Consider the following 25,446-nt stretch of genomic DNA (forward strand, 5'->3'; position numbering starts at 1 on the left):
AAACAGTGTATACAGAGGTAAACAGTGGTTTTAGAAGAACTCCAGCCCTCTTCCTTTTTTACTATGGTCCTACACACGCCAAGGCAGGTCTGCCATGGACTGAAAGATGACTCATGAATTCACATTCTATGCTTACAAGAGTGCTCATGGGATGTGAACAAAGAATCAGGACCCTCAGGCACTCCAAGAGATGGGGACATGTGCGTGAAGGATATGGGGACTTCAGATGTGTGCACCAGACACCACACAGCTATATGGCTTTGTAGGAATAAGAAATGCCCCCTATAATGCTCACATGCAACTGTCTAGAAAATATAACTAAGATGAGGAACCAAACAAACTCTAACTTTGGTTATTGTGTTCCTGTGAATACTTCCAAAGACCTGCCACCACCATGAGTAAGAACTAGCTAGTAGCGATCAAATAAAGTCAAAAAACGTAAAAGGCACTGCCAACTGGCTCAGCCACTCAGTGCTATTCTAGCAAAAATCCCCAGACAGTTACAAACATTCTCTTCCTTAATGAGTCTTTGGTTACAATGTTTTATCACAGCAATAGAAATGTAACTAATTCTGCGAATAGATCATCACACACATTCATAAATAAATAAATTTATTTCATTTAATAGGAAATAGCTATATGTTAAGAAAAAAAACCTTTTGTATTGTAAGCACACAAGAAATCTGAGAAAACGTCCAAATTGAATGATTCTAATCAAATCAAATAACCTATACATTCAGGGTTCATAATCTAAAACAGCCTATAACTCTGCCACTATGATTAAATTATACTCTGATTAAATTGACCTCCTTATTGAGTTTGATGCTGCGGTCTGTGAACTACTTCAGTCAAATGCAGCCCTTGCTCCTGAATATACAGAAAACAATGTCTACACATAAAAGATGCACATTTCAACCACAGACTTCCACATTGTATACACGATAACAAAACAGGTGAGTTTCAGCTGGAGAACCTTTAGAAAATTATAACCCCATTTATTTTTAATTAAAGTTTCAGTTCTGTGTGTGAAGAGAAAGATTCACACACACGGGCTTTAGACACAATAATGAATAACACATCCATCAGGAAAATTTCAAGTTACTGGCATCCTGGGCTTCTTGGAAATGGTCATCTTTAAGTTTTAATTAAAAGGGGTGCTCCCAGAAACATACATAAACAGAACCCAGTCCCTCAAGACAGTGTCAGTTATAGTAGACATTTGAATATAGCAATTTCTCAAACAAAGAGGTAGTGATATCACACTGCCTCCTAAATAAGGCATGAGTCCATTAGGCATTTCACAGAGGTGAAGGCAAGCTGGAGGGGGCCATGCTGGCTATTAGGAGCTTCCCCTTGCATTCTGAAGCACACGTGTGATAACCACTATTAATTGTCAGCTTGACCAAATCGGGAGTCCCCTAGGAAACAAGTCCCTAGGCATATGGTTGGTTATGACATTTGGCCATGAATGGGATGCGTTAGTTATATTTAGTTATATTTTTCCACGTTTATTTTTTTTAATTTTTATTAATTACAGTTTATTCACTTTGTATCCCACCTTTAGCTCCCTCTTCTCCACACATGCCTCTCCCCTAGTCCATTGATAGGGGAGGTCCTCCTCCCCTTCCTTCTGATCCTAATCTATCAGGTCTCATCAGGACTGGCTGCATTCTCTTCCTCTGTGCCCTGGTAAGGCTGCATCCCTCTGAGGGGGAGGTGATCAAAGAGCAGGCCAATCAGTTCATGTCAGAGACAGCCCCTTTTCCCATTACTATGGAACCCATTTGGAGACTGAGCTGCCATGGGCAACATCTGTGCAGGGGTTCTAGGTTATATCCATGAATGGTCTTTGGTTGGAGTATCAGTCTCAGAAAAGACCACTGTGCTCAGATTTTTTGGTTCTGTTGCTCTCCTTGAGGAGCTCCTGTCCTTATCTTAATTAGATTAAATTAAGGTGGGAAGATTCACCCATTTTGGGCGTCACCATTCCCACGGCTTAAGTCCTGGACCGTACAGAAAGTGAGATGAACATCAGCACTCATCATTCCTTGCCTCCTGATTGTGGATATAACATGACCACCCACCTCCCATCCTGCCACAAAGCTTTCCTTGCCATGGTGGACTGTACCATAGACTGAATCAAACAGACCCTTCCTCCCTTTAGGATGCTTTTGTCTGGTGTCTTTACATGCTAAGGAGAAATTTAACTTACACAGCTGCTTACATATACCTATACTCCAGCTCACAGGAACTAATAAATATGTGAGTTCTACAAACATGAGATGATATTGCTTCAAGCCACCACATTACAGTGATGGTCATTTGTTTTAAGAGGTAGAGGAAAGTGCAGCTAAAACCTGTGTGTGTGTGTGTGTGTGTGTGTGTGTGTGTGTGTGTGTATGCAGCTGTGCAGCTAAAACCTGTGTGTGTGTGTGTGTGTGTGTGTGTGTGTGTGTGTATGCAGCTGTGCAGCTAAAACCTGTGTGACTGCAGTTGTGGATATTTGCTGTGCTGTAATGATTCAGATGTTTTTATATTTAGTCCACAGTTTATAATAGCTTTCTTCTGGGGGAGGGAATACGGACAAAGCTATTCAACCCTACTCAACCCCGTGAGAAATCATAACGATGATGCGAAGACACACAGAATGCCTCCCCTGTGATGGCTCTGTACTATGTTTGTGACCGTATTAAGTGTCACAACTCCATGAGGAAAAAAAAAAATGCTATTGTTTTGTCTCACTTTTTAAATAAGGAGACTATAGTGTAGAGAGATTGCTCAATGGCCTGCCTTACTTTGCCAAGGTTTGGACTTGGGGAGAGTGCTGTACAACCTCAGCATGTGGCCACTACAAGACACAGCATCAGACTCCCTGAAGTTCACCTTTTGTTCTTACACAGGTACAAGATCATTTTTTAATGCAGTTACTTGTCTGAAATCAGAGCCTCAAGGCTCAGTACATGTACTCATAAAAACTCATTTATGGCACTTTGATGTTGTTCAAGTGTATCTTTAAAAACTCATGTACCAGTGAATTTAGCTAGTAGCCTTTTGATGTACTTTTGAGTGTTCTCGGAGTACATGACTCAAAGAGATGGAATTTTAAGAGAATGCTGACAAGTGTGTTAATCTTTCACATTCTACAGCTCTCAGTTTTCACAAAAAAATATAGAACCAACTTACATCTGCTAGCTCTACAAACAATTAAGCCACTGGGGAATCCCTGCCCTTTTTATTAGAAGACGAGGCTATTCAGACACAAGCAATATTCTTGTAGTATCATATCAAATGACAAACTATTTTAGTAAATGGAACCATTCAAGTCACTTTAAGAATACTTCTGAACAAGGTGTGGTGGCTCTAACCTGAATCCTAACACCTTGACTCAAAGGATTTCTGTGAGTGTCTGTTATACAAAGTAAGGGTTCCCCCCGCCTCAGAAAATAAAGAATACTGATGAAAATATCATGTATTCTCATCCTGGAAGTTCCATTTTCTACCTGAATTCTAAAGAATAGCCCAATAAGATCAAACTATTCCTGGGAACAAATGTGAAATGAGATCATGTGACTAGTTTTCATATTAACCCTACACATGTGGAGGACTAAGTTTTAAAATTATGAGAAAATTCTGAGTAGTAAGAAATCCTGCACACTTAACATAGTCCTCACAGGAGCAGCATAACTGTTTTTCTGACCCTGAAATCATAAAAACCATTGAATGCAAAACTCACATTAGTTCTCATTAGAGCCACAGAGACTTTATATGACAGAGCTTATTTCACCAATGTTTAAAAAGTTGGCATTGACTAAATGGATGACTGCATTCAATTCACTCAAAATTCAACTTGATACTATTTCTTCATGACATTTTATCATATCCCAACTTCTATTTACTTTAAAGGCGTCACTCATCTATAGTAAACCACTAAGATCCACATTGACACACACATATCACGAATTAAAATGAGTGACACAAATACCAACATACTTCCCCATCCGAGAACAGGCTATAGGGCATGCCTTGATCAATTTTAATTACATCTTTCTGGATTAAGCTACAGTTAGTTTTTAGTGTCTAATTTTAATTATTGCTGAGGACTTCATACATGAATACTGCATCTGCCTCACTCCCCTGTCTCCTGCCATGTTCCCTCCCTCCCAGTTCATGCCCTCTTCTTTAATTACTGTTGCTACATGCATAGGTAAATATGCACACGTGAATACACCACCTACTTGATTCATTTAGCATTGCTGATAATGGACCCAGGGCTGATCATTTGAAGTTGGACAACCTATGTGAGAGCTGGTGCTCTGAAACGAATCAACTATTCCTTTCTTGGTAGCCATTGATCACCTGTAGCTATTCATCTACGCCCTGCCAAGCTTGTCATGTCAAATGGTGTTGCCATCATGTTGGTCTTGTTCAACCATCCGTTTAGGATTTCATGGGTGCCCTGGAGAGCTGATCCAGCAGAAGATATCTTAGGCCTCAGGCTCTAACTTCTGCAACTCTCCCCTACATATAAAGCTTGGGGAAAACATGATAGTATCTTTTGTATTCCAAACAGCTGTCAAAGAGTCATAAGCCAATGTCAAAAGGGACAAGGTTCCACAGTCTTCCAGAAGCTAGCATACCAAAAGACAGAAAGGACAGGCAATGCCAAGTGTTCCTTTTTAAAAAGTACATGCTCCTAAATAGGTCATACAAGTTGTGTTTTGCAATTATGGCATTAAACAAAAGAGAAGGCTTCATAACAAATCAGTACTTCAAACATTATTTTAGAAAGAAGCTTAAATAAATCTCTTGAACACACTCCTTCAACTATCCTGCATCGCTTTTCACTTGGCGTACAGAATAATTAGATTCAACTACATGTTTAAAAATAAAATAATGTAAAGAGAAGTGTATGTCAAACATTTTTGGTAAGTTAACTAAGATAAAACCATGGATGTCTACTTTATCTGTGGCAGAACTGTTCTAGCTAGAGAAAAATTCAAAACTAAATTCAACTAAGCAAAAGCATTGCAGAGAGGAGTCCAGAAGTCTAACAATAAAACATTAAAAGCACAAATCCCTAAATAGTATTGTAAATTGATTCCCCTGCGGGTATGGGATATGCAGAGCTTTCCTAGTTCAACCTCATAGATTCAGCTCTTTCTAAAGTTAACTTTAGAAAAAGCAGCTTTGCAATTAAAAAAAAAAAAAAAAACTAATTTAGGGCAATTGAGGTAAGCCAGAATCCAGAACACTAGGGAAAGTAACAACACACATTGTCCTGCAAGCAAAAGCAAACTGCTGTTCAGGGTTATTATTATTATTATTATTATTATTTGTTTGTTTTTGTTTTTTGTAAAGACAGAATCAAATTTCAGAACTGGTATGCTTCTGTGATATTTAAAAGCCACAAAAGTTGAATCCAGATAGAAACTACTGTTTCAACAGAAAAAAAAATTTACTTTTTTATAACTTCACTCCACTCCAAGAGAATGGTAAACCTTGTTTAAAGGAAAGATAAATTCTAAAAGAAACTTCATGCCTGTTGATATGGGAAGTTTGTAGTTGGTAGTCACCACAAGTGATTTTAAAATAATATAAAGCGTGTAACATGCTCGAGGGCTGGTAAAACAGCCTTCTGGATAGTGGTGAATAAAATCGCTACTCGCCCCCACATTTAGTCATTATGTTAAAACTTCTGTCTCTTCAACATTGTCATTTTATTTTCTCTGGGTCCACATCTCGCAGTGGAATTTCTAGATCATGTGATAACTCTATTTCTAATTTTTGGGGAACCTTAAAACTGTCATTACAGTAACTTACACTCCTGCCAATAACGTACAAGCAGATTCCCTCACAGAATTTCTTAAGATTTCACCTTAATATTGTGAGATGGATGCGTGATGGTCATGGTGACACTCGTGCTCTGACTTGCACCTAGCAAGAAAACTAAGACACGAAATCATTCTTGCTAGACTTTAGCTTTATTTTCCATTTCATTTTCAAATAATTTCAGACAAATGGAAAACTTTCACAAAAATTACAGTAATCATAAATGGCTTGTCTATATTGGTCACATACACATCTCGTATGTGAAAATCTAATTTATAATAAATGAAAGAAAAAAAAGCAATTAAAGTTTTAAGATGTGTTTAAAAACCTTAAGGCTAAAAAAAGTTAATGTAGCAGCATAGCTGATTAGTCACTATATGAAACTTTTTGACAATATTTCTTAATCTCTTTATTTGTCTAAATTGAAAAAGATAATAATAGCACATTGCCAGTAATGACAAAAGAAAGTCCCAGTTGAATTCCTGGAAACAAAGAGTTTATTAGACTCTGAATCACTGTGGTAACTTGGAAGGTGTGGGGTGGCCATTTATCCTCCTGATTATCTGAAAACTTTGATGAAATGAACAAGAGCAGTCAATAGCCCCAAAAGCAGTAATCCTGTGTCTCCTGAAAAGAAAATGCTTAAAATAATCCAATAAGATTTCAAAGAAAAATACTAACATTAGGAGACAGGACAGGAATTATAATTTTCAGAAGATGGTCTGCTGTCTTCAAAATTACAATTTGCTGAAGCTGTACTTCTATAATTTGATTATTTAAAATACAAAATGGTGCCATGAAATTGTATTAGTTACAAAGATGCTTCAGGCATGGTACTTGGGAAAGGGCATTTGAAGATGACACAGAGCTCAATGACAAACAACCAGGCATAAAGCTAGTAGTATAACTGTGACATGGGGACATGAGAGGAGACACACAAACACCCAAAACCACACACATAAGCATGAAGCAGATGGAGGCTGAAATAAATGTATATGTGTGTATATATATATATATATATATATATATATATACGCACACACACACACACATACATATAGCTTAAGACATCCTAAGCCTGTTAGATAAAGTAGAAGATCAAATGTAAGAAAGCCACATGAAGAAGCCATTGACTTCAGAAAAAAAAAAAAAAAATCACAGTACCCAGGCAGGCAAATATTCACACACAGCTAAGTCCAGTAAAAAACCACAAGTCTACAGAAAGTGGGTACTTACCCCTTCTGACTTCTCCACCGTGTTGGCCAGCATCTCCTGCAGGGCCCGTACAGACAGGGACTGCTCCAGCACAAAGGTGCATATGGACAGGTCCGGGGGCACATTCTATGCAGAGAGAGGAAGAGCCATCAGGGAGACATCCTCCTCAAGTGTGCAGCCAGGTGAACTTCTAAAGCTCCATTTCCCTTCCCCTCTGTCACTTCTCACCATCTTCTTCCCATGTAGGATGGATGGTGCTTATGGTTCATAGGTAATGCCTTATTATGCCCTTGCGAACGTATGTGTGTGTGTATGCTTTTGAGTGTGTGCTAGGCGCAGGAGTATGTATGTGCGCATGTGTGTGGAGGTCAGAGGTCAACAGTGTCATTCCTCAGATGCTGTCCACTTTGTAAATATTTATTTTTAAATAAAATCACGCTATTTTAAAAATAAAGTAGCAAAATGTGTGTTTTGCCTGTGGCAATGCACGCGCATCATGTGTATATCCAGTGTCCTCAGAGGTCAGAAAAGGACATTTGATCCCCTGGAACTGGAATTAAGGATGGTTGTCAGCTGCCACATGGATGCTAGGCACTAAGCCCCGGTTGTCTGCAGAAACAGTCAATATTCACTGACACAGGCTTCTTGCCTTATATAACATAAACACTTATATTTCTGTAGCTGGATTCATATTTCGCCTCTAACTTGGGATTTGGCTCCTGTCTGCAAGTAAGTGTGCACTGTGCTTTTCCGTCTTATTTTTATTTATGTGTATGTAAACTTCATCCGTTTCCAGAAAGCTAAGCGCATCTCTACAGGGACAGAAAGGGCTTTGGTTTCCACAGTGGGTCTGTCTCACTTTGTTTCCTGTTAGGATTCCTAGGCTCCCATCAAGATGGCAAACTTGTTTAACTTTTATGTCTCCTTTCAGCATGCTTCAAGCGACCTTCAGGGCAACATGGAGGCAACTCAAAACGTGTTTTAAAAATGGATGCTGTTTTCCATCTTGATAACTTGACGGCAAAGAGAAAAAGGGGACTTGGAATTTAGTTCTGATAGGTGATCAGGCAAAAGCCACATGGAAAAACTCCTGGGCTTCCTATCTATGGACTGACTAAACACTCCTATTCCAAAGAATTACTGAGACTCAAGTTCTTAAAAATCTGTCTCCCAAGCTGAAAAAAAAATGCCAATAAAATACAATTTTATCTCTCCGAATTAAGAAAAGTCTATGCTCTCATGAAGGCTCTGAATCTCAAATTAAGAGAGCAGCTGCTAGTTGGCCAAGACATAGGAAGAAACCCATAGCAGAGCAGATGGCCTGTGGCTGAGGTGGGCTCGGCAGTGCTTGGCCACCCATCTGCTGAGCAGCTTTTGGCAAAGTATCGTGACCACTGAGGGTCAGCTCCTCCTTGCATTAGAGGAACGTCAAAGAGGAGCAATCAAGTTGCTGCTGCTAATGTCCTGACTGGACACAGGAACCCGGCAAGATTTCAGCCACCAGCTGGTGAAAACCATTGTTCTGATGCTTATAAGTTCCCTCAGTGACAATAGAACTCTGGTCTCATGACCAATGACCTTTCCTGCACACTGTGGGAGGGAAATACTAGCCAGGATACACAAACAACTCAGTGCGTGTTTTCCTCTTTACAGGGCCTTAAAACCTCAGTCATATTGCCAGCCTGGAAACACTGTTTCAGGGTTTTCATTTTCCACGGATGCTCATCATTCAGGGTCTTTTTACAGTCATTTTTTACTATACAGGTAAGTCTATATGGTACTGTGTGTGCATCTGTGTATGAGGATACGTGGAGCCAGAGGCGGATGTCCGTTAGATGTCTTTCTCCATCACTTTCCACATTAGATTTTGAGACAGGATCTCTCCTTAAATCTGGAGCTCACAGACTGATACTAGACTGCTGGCCCATGAGTTCTGTCTCAGACTTTCATACCAGGAGTCTATCTATCTATCTATCTATCTATCTATCTATCTATCTATCTACCACAGCTCCTGAATGTTTAACAGGAGGGCTGGGCATCTGAACTCTGGCCTTCACATCTGCATGGCAAAGACTTTGTCCACTGAGCCACCTCCCTGGTCCCTTTTTTTCCTACCCCTTTCCTCTCCACCCCTCTCTCTTCCACAGAAGTTAATATGAGCACCTCAGCAAAGCAACGATTGTTCCTGTATCAGTGCCTGTCACCTCTGTGAAAGACAAGGGTAAATATTGGCTAATTAACGAAGCTGGTACACCTGGGTGTCCCCAGGCATTGAGATTGTTCTGAAAAGCTTGGAGGCACTGAACTTGACATTCTGGACCATAACAGGGTCCAGGTAGGAGAGAGTAAGCATTAGTAGGTATAAATGAGGAATGATTTGCAGGACATTGCCACTTCAAAGGCCACAGCTGTGCCAATTTAGCGCTTAATTATGAAAATCTCTTGTGAATTAAAAGAGCTTCCAAGGGTTTCCACTCCTCAATATCCATCTTTTAGAACGCAACACCGAAGGACTTCAAGTTGCTACAGAACCATGTTTGAATCCATAATACAGCTTTTAAATCTAATAGTACGTGGGTAGACCAAGCCACCTCTTTAAACTATTTTTTTTAAATACCAAAGACCAACTATGCCCATGCAACACTAGAAATATGCCTGTATGTCACATCCTCCCCACACCCCTCTCTCTCTCAACAGTGTATCTTGTCAACTCTGTCGACATGCATCTTGAATGGGAGTCATTGCTAACTAGCATACATGAAGTTGTGAGGAGCAATACACACACATGAAACCAGAGAAGAGGCTGCTCCTATGGAAGAGGAGTAATGCACAGGGGATGGGGATGGGGCTCAGTCCTTGGCCAGCATGCACAAAGTCAGTAGCAATAACCAAGGATAGTAGTACAATTCTATAATCCCAGCACTGAGGTATTGGAGGCAGAAGATCAGAAGCTCAAAGCCATCCTTGGCTACTTAATGAGTTCAAGGTGAGCCTGAGCGACATTTGATCCTGTCCTACAGAACGAAAAGAGTAATACATCAGGTCTCTCAAAGTCACCAAAGTAGCATATGCCAACACTTAGGCAAGCCTCTGTGTCACCTTGCTTCTAATACTGCCAACGCCAGCCCACTGCAAGCAAGTTGATTTCTACCCTATTAAATGTGAAACAGCAATGATTTTGTAAAGGTTTATGTTGCTGTTGTTGGTAGCTATGTGCATATTTGTGCAAGCATATGTGATGGTATGAAGTTGCCCTCAGAAGCCAGGAGACAGCACCAGAAGCTAAAGTTATGGGCAGTGGTGACCAACTCCATTGGCATGCCGGGAACTCTTGTAAAGGACATGAGTTCTCTATAAGAGTAGCATGCACTCTTATCCATAAGCTCCTTTGGAGTTACCATCAAGCTGTTCATGATTCATGGTTTTCGGGGGATGCTTATCAGACAGAGCTGAGGTCTCCCTGATCACAATATTCAACACCTTTGGTGCTCTGTGTTATTTCTGCCATCTCTCCAACCCCACCCCCTATTACTTATCATCTCAGATAGGAGGATTATATGCCAACCATTTAGACTAGGTATGACCCACATACTTACCGTACCTAACACCCATAGTTTCCAGTCTGTTACATGCATATTAGAATGCTGCTGTGAGAAGGGGAATGAAGGTGAAGAAATCTATTACCGAAGCATTATAGAGTCAGTGAGATGGCTCAGCAGGTAAAAACTCGTCCCCCCAAGCCCAGTGATGTGAGCTCAATCCCTGTGACCCATATGGTAGAAGGACAGAACTGATTCCCAAAAGCTGTTCATATAAATAAAATACAAAATTTTAAAGTTATGGTTATAACACTGAAATATCAGAATTTAGAACACTTTGAGTAAAGATATAAATACACGAGTAAATAAATGAAAGGGACTCAATAATGAATGAATGAATGAATGAATGAATGAATGAATGAATGAAAATGTTAGCCCATTGCCATTGTTCAAACAACTTAATTGACTACAAGGCAATTTCACATGCTGCTCAAAGGCTAGGTTTTTTAATGACTGCATACGCAGCAAGCATCTGGCCTTGTCAAAGTAATACAGAGATAAGAAAAGCAGAAATAACACAGGGCACCAAAAGGTGTTGAACATTAGGACCAGAGAGACCTCAGCTCTGGCTGATGAGCATCCCAACAGGCCATGAGCAGCTTGATGGTAACTCCCGGGGAACTTGTGGGTTGGTAATGTTGTCTCAAGGGAATTTTGTGAAAAGGCGATTTAGACAGAACCCATTCATAGGTGCACTGCCCCAACTTAGTGGCTCTGAAATCATGGTCATTTAGAAGCTGTTGGCCTGGGACAAGCCCTCTGTGAAAGACCAAACAGGAACACGAGTGTCAGCTATAAAAAGAGCCATCCTTTGTGGTCGGCCGTGCTGTGGGGTTATCTGCATGCCCAGAGCTCCTTCCCTTGCTATCTGTAGATGAGAGTCACGATTGCTGGAGAAGGGGCAACATTTTCTGATTGGAAACTCTTGATGGGAGAGGTACAGTGTAGAATTACAGTGCAAACAAGGCCTGTTATATAGAATTAAACTTGGAGCTATGCCTGGGACTTGATTTTCTTTGACTACAGGTGAGAGATCTGGTGTTAAGACTCAGAGATAGAAACCTGAAGTTGTATCTGACAATCCAAAGTGCAGTTTGAGTGATCAAACATTTCACCCCCTCTACCGAATAAGCTGGCTCAAAAAGGGTCAATGGGCAACGTAAAGAAAACAAAGGTGGCTTAGGGATTAAATTCTTACAGAGGACCCAAGTTCAGTTTCAGCACCCATATAGTGGCTCACAACCATCAGTCACGCCAGTTCCAAGGGATCTGGCATCCTTTTCTGACCTTCAAGGATACTGAGCACATCCATATGTGCAGGCAAAATATTCATACACATAAATTAAGATAAATCTTTTTTTAAACAGATATTTTAGGAAGATAACTCTAGGGGGTATATGATGAATATGACTCATGGTTTTATGTATATGTATAGTATGTGTGCATAAGTATATAAAGTAAGTGTGTATATGTGTATATAATGTATGCTCACGTATACTATGTATGTGTTATCTATTTATGCATATCTATATAAACACTCATACATATTTTAAAGGTCAATTGAGGATACATTAAAGAAAGATTTATGGGGATTTCCTTCCCATGGCTGAGGGAAAATGCTAGCATATCCACTATCTAAAATAGAAAACTGAGTGAAAATGGCAATAAATGGGTAACCCAACACCTTCAGAGCCACGAGAGCCCACTTTAAGACATACAGAAGTATGAGAAATATCTTTGGTTTCGATGGATGCTGAACTTTGAGTGAGACATCTCTGTTGTACCTTCCTTGCCTCTGCTCCCCCCGACACACAGACACACACAGACACACAGACACACACACACACACACACACACACACACACACACACACACACACACACCACCTCCTTCTCAGCACATAAATAGGTTTGTCAAGAACACAGCACCCTCTAGGCTGTAAAGACCAGCAGCCCTGACACCCTGTCCAAAGAGCTGACGCAGCAGGTAAGGTGTGAAGGCGGCTAGTGTAGGGAGGCCCCGTGTCCACAAACACTCACTGAAATCACACACGTGAGACACACAGATGGCCTGCAGACTCAGAGACGACCAGCAGTCCTCACACATGTGTTCTCCTCCCTTACGTAGGAGGTCCATTTACAGGGTGTGGGCTCCTGCCTGCTTAAGAGGCCACACAGCCTCTGCACCATTGGTGCTGAACTCTAAGTGATGCATACACAAAGACCCACCCAGGAAACTCTTCTCAAAATAAAAAGAACTTTTTCAGATTTAGACCAGGGACATTAATATTCTCAAATTAAAGATTTAATCCGAGAAATTTACTCAACAATGAAAACTGCATATAAAGATCTAGCAAGAACAACCTTCATCAGGGAAGTACCTGAGTTTAGAATTGCTATATTCTCTAAAATGTACAGTCAAACTTTTCGTATAGGCAAAAAAAAGAGAGAAACAAAGTCTACTCTATACTGCAGTGATAAAACGATCAGGACAACTAATCTCGGACTTAGACCTAATGGGAAAGCACTTGAAAACAGCTATTATTTTCTTACCAATACAACTTAACAATGAAAGACAAGGCTGGTGTATACTTCACTGGAACAAGTATTCCCTCACGTGGGTGGTTCGTCCCCAGCACCAGAAGGGAGGGTAAAGCTGGGGGAAAGTTGCTTTGGCTTGATACCATTTGTAAATGTACATAAACACATAAACATACATAAGCATATACACATGTAACCATCTATGATATGATCTCACACAGAGCTATGGCCCATTCTTTGATATTCTGTATGAAGGGTAAGAAAAGGAACAAATGCAAAACTAAAGAATGGAGAAGATGAGGGAAGGAAAGATCAGAGAGCGGGTAGGAAGGGAGAGAAGACAGTCACACAGGCTGGCTTAAAACATTAGAATATGACACATTTAGCAGCCATTTAAAAATAATGACGGCAGACTGCAGAAATGGCTCAGCAGTTAAGGGTGCTTGCTGCTCTACCAGAGGACCTGAGTTTGGTCCCCTGCGCCCAGATCAGCTAGCTTATATCGACCTGTACTTCCAGCTCTAGAGAATCCAACAGGTACGGTACCCACATGCATGCATGTGTGTATATGTGCGACCACACACACACACAGGCAAAAGTAATTTAAAAAATAAAAATAAGAACAAATGGCCAATGTCAATAAAATACTGGTATTTATAATTAATGTGCATATTCTAAAAACTCTAACCAAAATCCAGAGGATCTTTTTTTCAAATAGTATTTTTTCTCTACATTTTCAATGAATTAATTTTACATCCCGATCGCAGTTCCCACCCCCACCCCCCACCCCTGATCTCCTCCCGGTCCCTCTCTCTCATTTACCTCTCCCCCATCCTCCCATCTCTCCCTTTCTCCTCAGAAAAGGCTCAGAAAAAGGGAGGCCTCTCACAGATATCGACTCACTTCGGCACATCAAGTTGTAGTAGACTAGCCGCATCTTCTATAGTGGCTAGGCAAGGCAGCCCAGTCAAGAAGAGGCAGCCCCAAGGCAAGAGAGTCAGCTACAGCTCTTGCTGTCAGGAGCCCCACATGAAGACTGAGCTACACCATGGCTATATATGTGCAGAAGGCCTAGCTCTGTCCCAGGTATATTCTCTGTTCAGTGGTTCAGTCTCCGTAGGTCTCTATGGACCCCTGTGGGCCCACATGATCTAACTCTGCACCCCCAAGGGTGCACATCCCAAGAACTGAAAGCCAAATAGACTTAGATATAAAATGATATTTATAAAAGGTATATACGTGAAAGCATCAACCGTGAGAAAGCTGGAAAAGCTGTGTCAGTATCATCCAGAGACCAATGGGTTTTAAGATAACAATGTTATGAAAAATACAACTAAAGAAAAAAAAACAAAGGGAGACAATAAAAGATAAAGACAGATATATTAGAAAAACAAATGAACTGAGTTTACACACTATCATGCACCCTTGCATGCCCAAGTAACACACACACATACACACACATGAATCCACAAGGAAGACAGAGATCAACAAAGAAAATTCAACTTTCTTTATTGTGTATGCATAGATCTGTGTGTACTGCAAGTGGTGATGCCAATTATTTCATTTAAATATTTGGTGACCCCAAATATTTCAGTTAGGAACTAAAATTGACCCCAATTTTATTTTTATAAAATTATTTCATTGCTACTTCACAGCCGTAATTTTGCTAGTTAATTAATTATAATGTAAATATCTGATATGTAACCCCAAAGGAGGCACAACACACCGGTTGAGAAACACTGCCTTGGAGGCAGGATCCTCCACAGCTGGTGTTATGGGCATTTGTGAGCTGTTCAACATGGGTGCTAGGAACTGAACTGTGGTCCTCTCTGGAAAAGCAAGAAGCACTCCCCAGAACCACAAAACTCAACTTTTACACTAGTAATACATATGAAATGGAGCTGGAAAAAATATCATTCACAGCAACATAGGTAAGAAACATACTTAAAAAATAACTAGTAAGTTCCATTGTCCATGCACCTAAGCTCAAGGATTTGTATTTATCCTTTGCCCATAGGCTAAAAGTCAGAACACCTAGGTGACTGACATAGCCCAGGAGTCTTCCTGGACTGACACAGTCCAGGAAGGATCTGGCCATTAGCAGGATTCTTCTGAGACAGGTTTATCAGGTCTTATTTTGACAATGCATGCCAGCAAATAGCCAAAAGCTGTTTGACTTGATGCACTCAGTAATGAAATGTTTTTGCTGTAGATAAGATGCATCAATACATGAAAACTTTTCATTTCCATTCAAACACATCAGCCATTGGGGGAGGCATAGGACTCAGGGTCTTGACAAAGCCACAAGGATATTCTAAATTTAGATATTTCTGTGTCCTGCTATGACATGGACAAGGTTTAAATGGAGTCTCCCACCAACACACCAAAAATTCATGTGTTGAAACTCTGAGAGATGGTGCTAAAGGGAAAGGAAAGCAGAATTCAACAAGCAATGGGATAGAGAAGGTAATACAGGAACTAGCCATTAATCCAGAGTTTGACACACAAAATGCCAAGAAAGGGCCACTATTGACTGAACTGTGGATCATAGAAAGCAGTGGTATGAAGAAAGTGATAGTACATTGTGTTGAGAACACCCTAGGCTTCAGAATAAGCCAGTCTTCATGGGAAGACATAAGACATTCTGAAGCGATGCCTTTCTGGTCCAGAAGGAGATGTGACTATCTCACACACTGAGATGCCAGCAGGCTAGGTGATGCTAACTCAAGGGTAGCTGCTGTTTTGGAACCCTGTCCCCAGGGAATGTCATGGTTTTGGCCATCTTTCAGCAGAAGAGCTATGAAATCAGCAGAAGGCACTCTCAAGATCATGCCTGGTGACCTTCTTGGGAGACAGGAGTCAGAGTAAGGCTGTCATGAGACAGCCAGGGTAAGGCTGTCATAAGGCTGTGTGAGACTCCAGCCACTCCTTCCTTCCTGCCCATTCCCAGCTTACATAATATTTCTCTAACTGGGTACAGTCTTGGGAAGAGTTAGGTCATATGAGGGGAAGGTTAACTGCAGATGTCAGACTCCTCGATGCAGTGCCTGTGAGTCGTCACTCATGCTGGCTAGAAGGCTGAGTGATGCAGCTGACCAAGATATTCATATTCCTGTCAGTAACTCCAATTAGCCCAGGGGGTCAGGTCAGTACGTGTCTTAGTTAGGGTTTCCATTTCTGTGAAGAGACACCATGACCACAGCAGCTCTTATAAAGGAAAACATTTAATTGGGGCTGGCTTACAGGTTCAAAGGTTTAGTCCATTATCATGGCAGGAAGTATGGCAACATGCAGGCAGATATGGAGCTGAGAGTTCTATATCTTGATCCACAGGCAGCAAGGAGGAGACTGGAGTGTTTCACACTGGGCATAGCTTGAGCATTTAGGACCTCAAAAACCCACCTCCACAGTGACACACTTCCTCCAACAAGGCCACACCTCCCGATAGTACTACTCCCTATGCCTAAGCACCCAAACACAGCACTCTGTGGGGGCCATATCTATTCAAACCACCACAGTGTGCCAAACTTAGATTAGTTTTAAATGCCAACTTGCCCCAACCTAGAGCCACGTGGGAAAAGAGCCTCTGTTGAGGAGTTGTCTAGAGCAGGTTGGCCTGTGGGCATGCCTGTGAGGGGTTGTCTTGACTGCTGATTCCTATGAGAACACCCAGCCCACCGGGGACTGCAGCATCCTCTGGCCAGGGGGTCCAGAACTGTAAGTGAAGAAAGCAGAAAGTATGTAACCATTCACTTCTCTCTGCTCCAGACTATGAATGAGATGTGACTAGCTGCTTGACTTCCTGCCTTGACTTCCCATCAGTGATGGACTGTCACCTGGCTTTATAACCTGAATAAACCTTTACATAAAATAGCTTTGAGCTGGCTATTTTATCACAGCGACAGAAACAGAACTAGATTGGATAGAATCATTTATTTATAGAACCTGTTACTCCCTTTCTACCCAAAGTGAACAGAACGACAATCACCGGGAAAAGCCAGGCAACATTTCCTACCTGAGATCCTACAAGACAACCTTAGGAAACAGAAGATATTCTGAGAGAAAGAAAAGGGAGAGTTGACTTAAAAGAGGCATGAAGAAGCTGGCTGGTGGAGTGACACGAAAACAATTTTAAAAAGGAAAAAAGTAGGTGGGAGACAGTTGTCTTGGTCAGTAAGCAATTACCTCACAGTGTGAGGATCTGCGGATGCCTGAACCCACATTACAACACACATTCAGGAGACCCTGGAACAGGGCGTAACTGAGGAAGACATCTGACATCAGCCTTTGGCCTCCACACATGCACCCCCATGAGCACCCATGTGCACACACACACACACACTAGGAAGAAGAAGCAAAAAAATGCACCAGGTGGGTACACAAACACAGAAAAAAAAGGCACACCCCATTTTCAAAGGAGCAAATTCAAGAGTGAGGTTAAGCAAGGTGAAGAAGCCAGAGACTGTGAGTCTGATGACTAAGATATCACCAAGCATAGTTAGGGAAAAAAATTAGTAGAAGTAACATGAAAGGATTCTATTTCAGATGTTCCAGGAAAAAAACAAACAAATGGGATTTTCTGTACCACAGCAAGGAGGGATGGGAGTGACAATATAAGAAACTACAAGTTTCAATGAAGAAAAGAGAGAAAGAAAGAAAGAGAGGGAGAGAGAGAAAGAGAGAGAGAGAGAGAGAGAGAGAGAGAAAGAAAGAAAGAAAGAAAGAAAGAAAGAAAGAAAGAAAGAAAGAAAGAAAAGTTAATGCAAGCGACAGGGCTCAGTGGGTAAAGGCACTTTCCACGGAGCCTGACAGTCTGAGTTCAGTCTTGGGAAGCACACAGTTGAAGACCAGAACCGACTCAAACAAGCTGTCCTCTGTCCTCTCCGCAGGTGCCATTCGTGTCCATACTCAGATAATTTCTAAAAGAAATCGAGTAATATCATCCTCCATTACAGTAACTACCCATCTGATTTCCCCCAGGCTAAGGCCGTTTTATAGTCATTCCATCCATGTTACAGCCCAGTTTGTGTTTGGGGCTATCTCTGGTTGATAAAATAAGAAGGAAGCACATTTCTGGGACTTGAATAAAACGCCTGTTCATTCAGTCTCATTTTCTGGAAAAGCTGAACTTCAATTTCTTCATTACCCAGTACCAGGCCATGGAGAAAAGAGAGGAGCAGACCAGTAATGTGGTAATGTGCTAGCAACTGGATGAACCACCTGCCTCTCTGTCCCACACACCAGCATGGGTATCCCCCTTCAGCATCTTGCTGCTTAACCCTTTTCAGTGTCACACACCTCCAACACTAACCACCTCACACTGCTCATGTGGAACTCACACATGTTCAATCAAGTTATGGTGCATTTCATAGCACAGGTGAACCGACCCACGAGAGCTGCCTGAGAAGCCAGAAGCGGGTACCTTCTGGTTTTGCTTTCTTTGTAATGTCAAACTTGCTTCCATCACATCTTTAGGAAGAGATTATACAGCCTCCTTTGCCCTAGAAATAAAGCTGGCCTTGAAAGCTACAAAACGAAGATCTGTGAAAGCAACTGGCCTTGAAAACCACACACTGAAACACAGGGCATCTTTTTGCTGAGTCATCATCCTTCCAAATAGAATTTTAGCTATTAAGCTCTGTGTGCCATCTCTCAAAAGAACCGAAAATTGTATTTGCAATAGAACACTGTGATCTGGTCCAGACACTCCTGAAAATCTGGTAGACATCCAGAAAAGAGGAAAAATTAAGTAAATGGAAGAAGAGGACAGAAATAATGGAAGAGGAGAAGAGAGGGAAGAGGGAGAAAGAGGAAAGGGAAATATAGATGTGGGAAGAAGAGGGGGGGTTGGAAATAAGAGGAAGAGAGACAGAGATGCTAAAACAAAACAACTTCTTAGCATGATTTCAGCCAGTTTATGTTAAGTTTTCCAAAGGCCTTCAGTGTCTCTCTTCCACCAATAAAGGCCCCAAAGAGGTACTGAAATACTTTCTCAAGGATAGCACACATTACCTAAGACTCCAACTAGGTATTCAAATACTTGGTTCCCACAAGAAGCTTTCTAGTTTTTTCTTGCTGCACTGGGATTAAGCCTATGGCCTTGAGCATGCTAGGCAATTGGCTCTACTTCTGAGCTAAACCCCTGGCTCATGTCTTAAGCCCCCAAGTATCTCATTGACCCTGACAACTTTATGTGTGCATTGGCCTCTGTTGTGAGGCATAGATCCATAGGCAAAATATGTAATTAACAACATAATCTCGCATATAGCTTTCCAGGAGACCTGAATTCTTGGCCAAGCCCATGTCAGATCTCACTACAGTCAAGATCTGATCCCTCGTGGTTCAGATGTCAAAAAGTTGAGGGGGTAGAAATTACAGCGCTTTGATTTTTTTTCATGTGTATTTTACTAATGCTGTATTCAGTGTGAGTTTCTCCACAGAGTCTCATAAAATGAGGTGTGTGCTCTTGAGCACATCTGAGTAACCAAAAGGTTTAAGAGTATCCTCAAAAATACCTCATAATACCATCACCCCCGTTTCTGCCTCGTCTGCCAGTGCCTGGTCTGAGCACTAGACATCTGTCAACTTAGTTCACACAGGAGCTTGTTCTCAACAGATCCCAGCTAACCCAGATGAGCATTTTGTTGTCATACGTCAGAATCTGACACGCTTCCAGTGTGGGATTGCCACTCACCAGCAGAAAGCCTTGGGCCACTTCCACAAGGAGTGTTGTGTAACCAAATGTCACTCAGACCGAACTAAGAAGGATAAATTGGGCAAGAAATGTTCACTTACTGATGAAAACTCATTCCTTTCTTACCTATTTTCAGATGAGAATGCTTAAAACCTGTTATAATCTTATCTTCTCATACTCTGGATATAGACATAATTCCACATAGGTGCAAAGGGAAGGAAGGAAGCAAGCAAGGAAGGAGAGACAGAAAGACAGACAGAAAGACAGGGCTACAGAGATAGTTCAGAGGTTAAGAGTGAGTACTAGTCTTGCAGAGGATATATATTCAGTTCCGAGCACCGTCAGACCTCTCACAACCCCCCAGAAGCCCAGCCCCAGGGAGATCTAACCTCTCTGGACTCCATGGGCAACTGTGCTCATGCGGGTAATACCACACACACACACACACACACACACACACACACACAATTTTAAAAATAAAATAAATCCTTAAAAAACTAAATATATAAGAAGCTGTAAATTATTTGTTTGGGTTCATGTTTTCTGTTTGTTTGGGGTTTTGTTGTTTCTTTTATATTTTGGTTTTTTTTAAGGCTGGGTCTCTCCTTATGGCCCTAGCTGCCCTGGAACTCACCGTGTAGACCAGGATGGCCCCCAGCTGAGAAATCTACTTGCCTTTGCCTCCCCAGCACTGGAATTTATAATCATGTGCCACCACTCTCAGCCAAGTGCTGAAATTTCAACTGGAGGCATTCTGGCTCCAGTGTTGCTGCCTCTGACAAGCTTTGATTCAGTTCCTCCAGCATAATGGCTTTGTGTTATTGCCTAAGCTTGAAACCACCAAGGTAACTTGTGGGTATACTGTGAGGAATGTAGTGAGATCAGTCTGTATGAATCAGGGGCACTGGTCACCGGGACAGAGAGTGGCTGTAGGGAAGATGCCCCAAGACAGGAAGGCCTGTCCTAGGTCACTTACATTCTCTCTGTCGCTGCACCTGTGGTCAGAATTCCTAGAGCAGCAAAGTTACTAAATGCCCTTTTTGTGTTCTTTGACCAAAACACCGAGTCACAATACCATGGTCTACTGCCGTGATCTAACCATGAATGGTGCTGCACGGGCCCCTGTTTGAACACCTGTTCCCAGCAGAGGCAGTATACATACATGTGACATAAAAGTCGAAGGGGGCTTGTTGAGAAGAAGTTTGGTGGGAAAGGGAGGGAGATGAGGGAAGGTCACGTGGTAAAAACAACTAAAATGCATTACATCACATGTATTAAACCACCAAAGGATAAAAACCAAAAATTAGTCGTGAAAGTGTCAGTGAAGACACTGCTTCAGGTCTGAGAGTCATTCTGGCTCATGCAAAGAGCCCTGGTAGCCTTCAGTTTACAAACAGATATATCAGTGTCAGCCTGCTGCCGGAACCCGGCATCTGACATCCCGTCCTGTGAGGCTGAGCTCTCTCGATCTGAGGCCAACCCAAAGTAAAGAGAGTAAAAGCCGAGGTAAATCACGGGTTGCTTAATTAGCGTCACCGGAGAAACAGCAGGTGCGCTGAGACGGACCTCCGTCCATCTGTTACATAAAGCGCTGTGTTGAATGAGGGAGAGGCAGAACAAGGCAGCTTCTGTTTCTTGTTTCTTTCTTTTTTCTTTTTTTTTTTTCCTATCAACTCTTGTGCCTGACTTGGTCATGGGCTTATGCAAATTGGAGATTTTAATTAAAATACTGGAACAAACTTTAGTTACTAGTCATCAAAACAGCTCACACTGCAGCCTGCTAGGACTCAGAGCTACAGGGTAGGCTCCAGTGCAAATCTCCTCAGCTCACCATTCTATTTCTTTTCAGCAAGCTGGCTCCCTTACCTCAACACGAAGCTTTAAATCGCAACGAAATTCCAGGAAAGTGACTTCTTCTGAAAGCTTTGAAGGTACAACCTTGAACGTGTAGATCTAATACTGCAAATATATACAAAATGTATGTGTACATATATATATATATATATATATATATATATATATATATGCATTAGAGCTTCCTAGATTGAGTATTGCTCCTTTAAAAATATCTAGCCGCAAATTAAATATTGTTATCCAGAGCTGTTTTGAATGGAGTACTTCAGAAGTAAAATATATACAACTTGTGGAGCTGAAGAGTCAGTCAGAAGTTAAGAATGCTTGCTGCTCTAGCAGAGGACCTGGGTCTGGTTTCCAGCACCCATGTCAGGTAGCCCAGAACTGCCTATAACTACAGCTCCAGGGAATAAGATGCTCTCTTCCAGCCTCTGCAGGCATTATACTCACCTACACACATATATACATAATCTTTAAAGTGTTCACATACATACACAATTCAATAATCAGCATCTATGTCCTAACAGCCAGCTAAAAATTAAATCTTTCATACAGAAATGAAGCAAGCTAAGCGCCCGGCCTTGATTTAATTCCATCCTGAAGAAATAGCATAAATTCTGCTGAAATTATCGCTTACCATTAGGTATGCTTATTCAAATATTGCTATATACATATCCTAATTGCTTATATAAAATTATCTCACATATATTAACACAGCCTATATACACTTTGGGTTAACTTAAGAGTTGATTACTATTGACAAGTGTGCTTATGGCTTCAATGTGCATGACTTAAATACACTCTATTTCCTCTATGGTGATTATTTAGAGGCATCTACTGGTTGTTTAGCTTGTTTTACAAATAGATTGATTTTCTGTAGCAATTTTACATTGACAATAACACCAAGAAGAAGGTGGAGAGAAGTCCCATGTATTTCCTGCCCCTATCACTTGCACCTCACTATCATCAGCATCAAATGAACAGTCTTACTGCCCAAGCCTCCCGGGTTCTTCCTGTTCATCTTACTAACCTCACGCAACTTCTGATCTATTCTAGAGTATCATGTAGCATCATGTAGAGTAGCTTTTCTAGAGTATCACGTAACTGGCAACACATAAGGTGCAGCCTTTTCCAGACTACCTTCTTTCACTTAGCAACGTGTGCTGGAAGTCCTTTCATGTCTTCTCTCAGATTAATGGTTCATTTCTTTTTAGTGTGGAATCCTACCCCACCCACTGTGTGGATACACTGCAGTTCATCTGTTTAAAGCTGCTGAAAGGCATGCTGGTTACTTCCAAAGTTGGAGCACTATGACTTAGGTAAGTTTTTATTAGCATTGACGTGCAGGTATCTTTGCAACCTTACTTTTCATGTCATATGCCCAAGAACTGTGGTAACTGAATCCCATAGTGAAGGCATATTTAGCTGATATAAAGGTGTTACACAGACCTTCAACACACCTGTTCTATTTGCCTTCCCACCAGCAATAGACAATAACTCCCAGGGCTCCGTAGCTTTGCTAGCATTTGCTGTCATCATCATCTGGGCTTGTTCCTTCTAATAGAGCTTGGTTTTCCATTACAAATAAATTGACATCAACATGATATGCGCGTTTTCACAATCACATATTAAACAAGCTGGCCCCAGGACAAATGTGCGTGTAGGAGCGTCTATAAACGACTGTGGAGTGTTTAGCCCTAACTGAAACAGGTACCACACATATTTCCCTTCGCAAGGCTCAGGGAACTGTCAGAGCCAGAGCTTGTGGCACATGGCTGTGAAGCAGTGTCTTCTAGACATGACAAGACCGTTACATACATGACATCACAACAGCTGTTGCTGCACACACAAGACCTACACAAGATCAAGCAGGTCAGTATTCCACGTGGATGGGTGAGGGGCTCAAGAGGCCCCATCTCTAGCTAAAGGCATGTTGGCATTTGATGGTTGCTGGGTAAGAATAGTCAGTTTTCTTCAGGAACCGTGGCCCTGGGTAGGTGGCTGCCCACACTCCAATAGATGGCCTCACACTCATGTGTATATAAGCAGCTCTAACTGAGCTCAGCAGGTTACAGAAAAGAGGGCACAGAGGGGAATGCAATGAGGGTTACAAAAAAGAATGGAGGGGAATGCTGTGAGAGTCAGGGAGGAGTTGGTGAAAAGTGGGAGAATGGAGATTATCAAATAAATTGTAATCATTCACAACATTCTCTCTCTCTCTCTCTCAGTGTGTGTGTGTGTGTGTGTGACATATTACTTTCTAAAGAGGTTGTATGGACTTACAGTCCTATCATAAATGTACGGGACTCCCATTGTCGCCAAGGTACGTAGCCACCCTTGTAACCTTCTCATGGACCATCACAAACACTGCCAAACATCTTCTAAAACATTAGGAAGCTGTGTAAGCTTCCTCTCTTAGAGACATTTCAAATGCCTGAAGTAGTTTGTTTACTTAGATGCTCTTTTCTTGTCATAAACCCAGGAAATATATCTGTTTATTCTCAAGAGTGAATTCTTCATGCCTTACCTGCACAATTTTTTTTTTAATTTTTAAATTTTATTTTATTTATTACACTTTATTCACTTTGTATCCCCCCATTTACCTGCACAATTTAAAACCCAATTTATTCCCCAATCTGAGCTTCATCCTGTTGTTTTGCTTGTTTGTTTTAGGATGTATTACGTTATCTGTCGATATCCGAAGTCTCTCCTTTTGATGTTGTTTTAAGTTTGTTTTGCTTTGATGTTTGTGATTCTTGGAACTTTTTTAAAAATCCGTTTCACTTAAGTATAATTTACAAGCAATAAACTTTAGCAATTAAAGTATACAATTTGATGGGTTTTCAGACTTTTCTACTCTCATTTAACTATCACCACAACGCTGAACTATCAAGTGTTCATCTATTTCGTGGAAGAAACACATCTACAAATGTCTACAGCAAATTCCCATCTACTTCTCCCAACCCTTCATGTTCTACTGCTTCACCAACAAAGAAGTGTTTGGGCTGTTTCTATTATTTTTGTTATTGTTGCTTGCTTGTTGGGTGTTACTTCTGTCTTTTTATCTAGTGATTATTTGTTGTACAGACTAATAAATCCAGAATTGAAGATGTCACTCTGTGCTAAGAACCCATGACTAGGACACTTGAGGCCCTGAGTCACAGTACTGTAGTAATTACAGAAACAAATGAATAGTTCATTTTTCTTACTACATAATGGTCCTTTGTCAGCTGATGTGTCCCACATATTATGTAGTATGTAGGCAACTGGCTGCTTTTTAATTTGAGGCAGTTATGAGAAAAAGTACCTGAGCACACAAGTACAAGGCTCTGCACAGAAGAAGATAAATAACTCTTGAATAGATAACTAAGAGTGGATCACTATAGCATAAAAGTTTAATTTTATCAGAAATAACAAACTATTTTTTAAATGATTGCTCCATTTTCTGTTAAAATGTAATTTCATGATCTTCATTATCGCATACCAAAGTTTGCACCTGAAATATTTTTATGGAAAATATTAGAAAGTTATATTAGCAAAAGGTATTAGCATTTTAATCATGTGAATTTTTGTAATTACCCATTTTCAGAATTGTTCAGTAAAGTCTTTGATTCTTTATATTATGTGTAAATATGACAATAGAGATTCATACTTTATATCACTCCAAGTGCACTGCATCAAACTTGTTAGTATTTTGGCAGCCTGCTTCTGGGTT

The 25,446-nt window shown here is 41.0% G+C and overlaps 1 protein-coding gene across 1 annotated transcript in view; it reads right to left on the reverse strand.

The window, feature by feature from the left end:
• Positions 1-25,446, reverse strand: part of Ryr2 (ryanodine receptor 2) — a 533,102-nt gene that overhangs the window by 337,256 nt on the left and 170,400 nt on the right. The window contains exon 3 of the mRNA XM_060372656.1: positions 7,066-7,170. Within this exon, the coding sequence (XP_060228639.1) occupies positions 7,066-7,170 (105 nt within the window). The remainder of the gene's footprint in view (positions 1-7,065; positions 7,171-25,446) is intronic.

Source organism: Meriones unguiculatus, chromosome 19, assembly GCF_030254825.1.
Source record: "Meriones unguiculatus strain TT.TT164.6M chromosome 19, Bangor_MerUng_6.1, whole genome shotgun sequence".
Lineage (NCBI taxonomy): Eukaryota > Metazoa > Chordata > Mammalia > Rodentia > Muridae > Meriones > Meriones unguiculatus.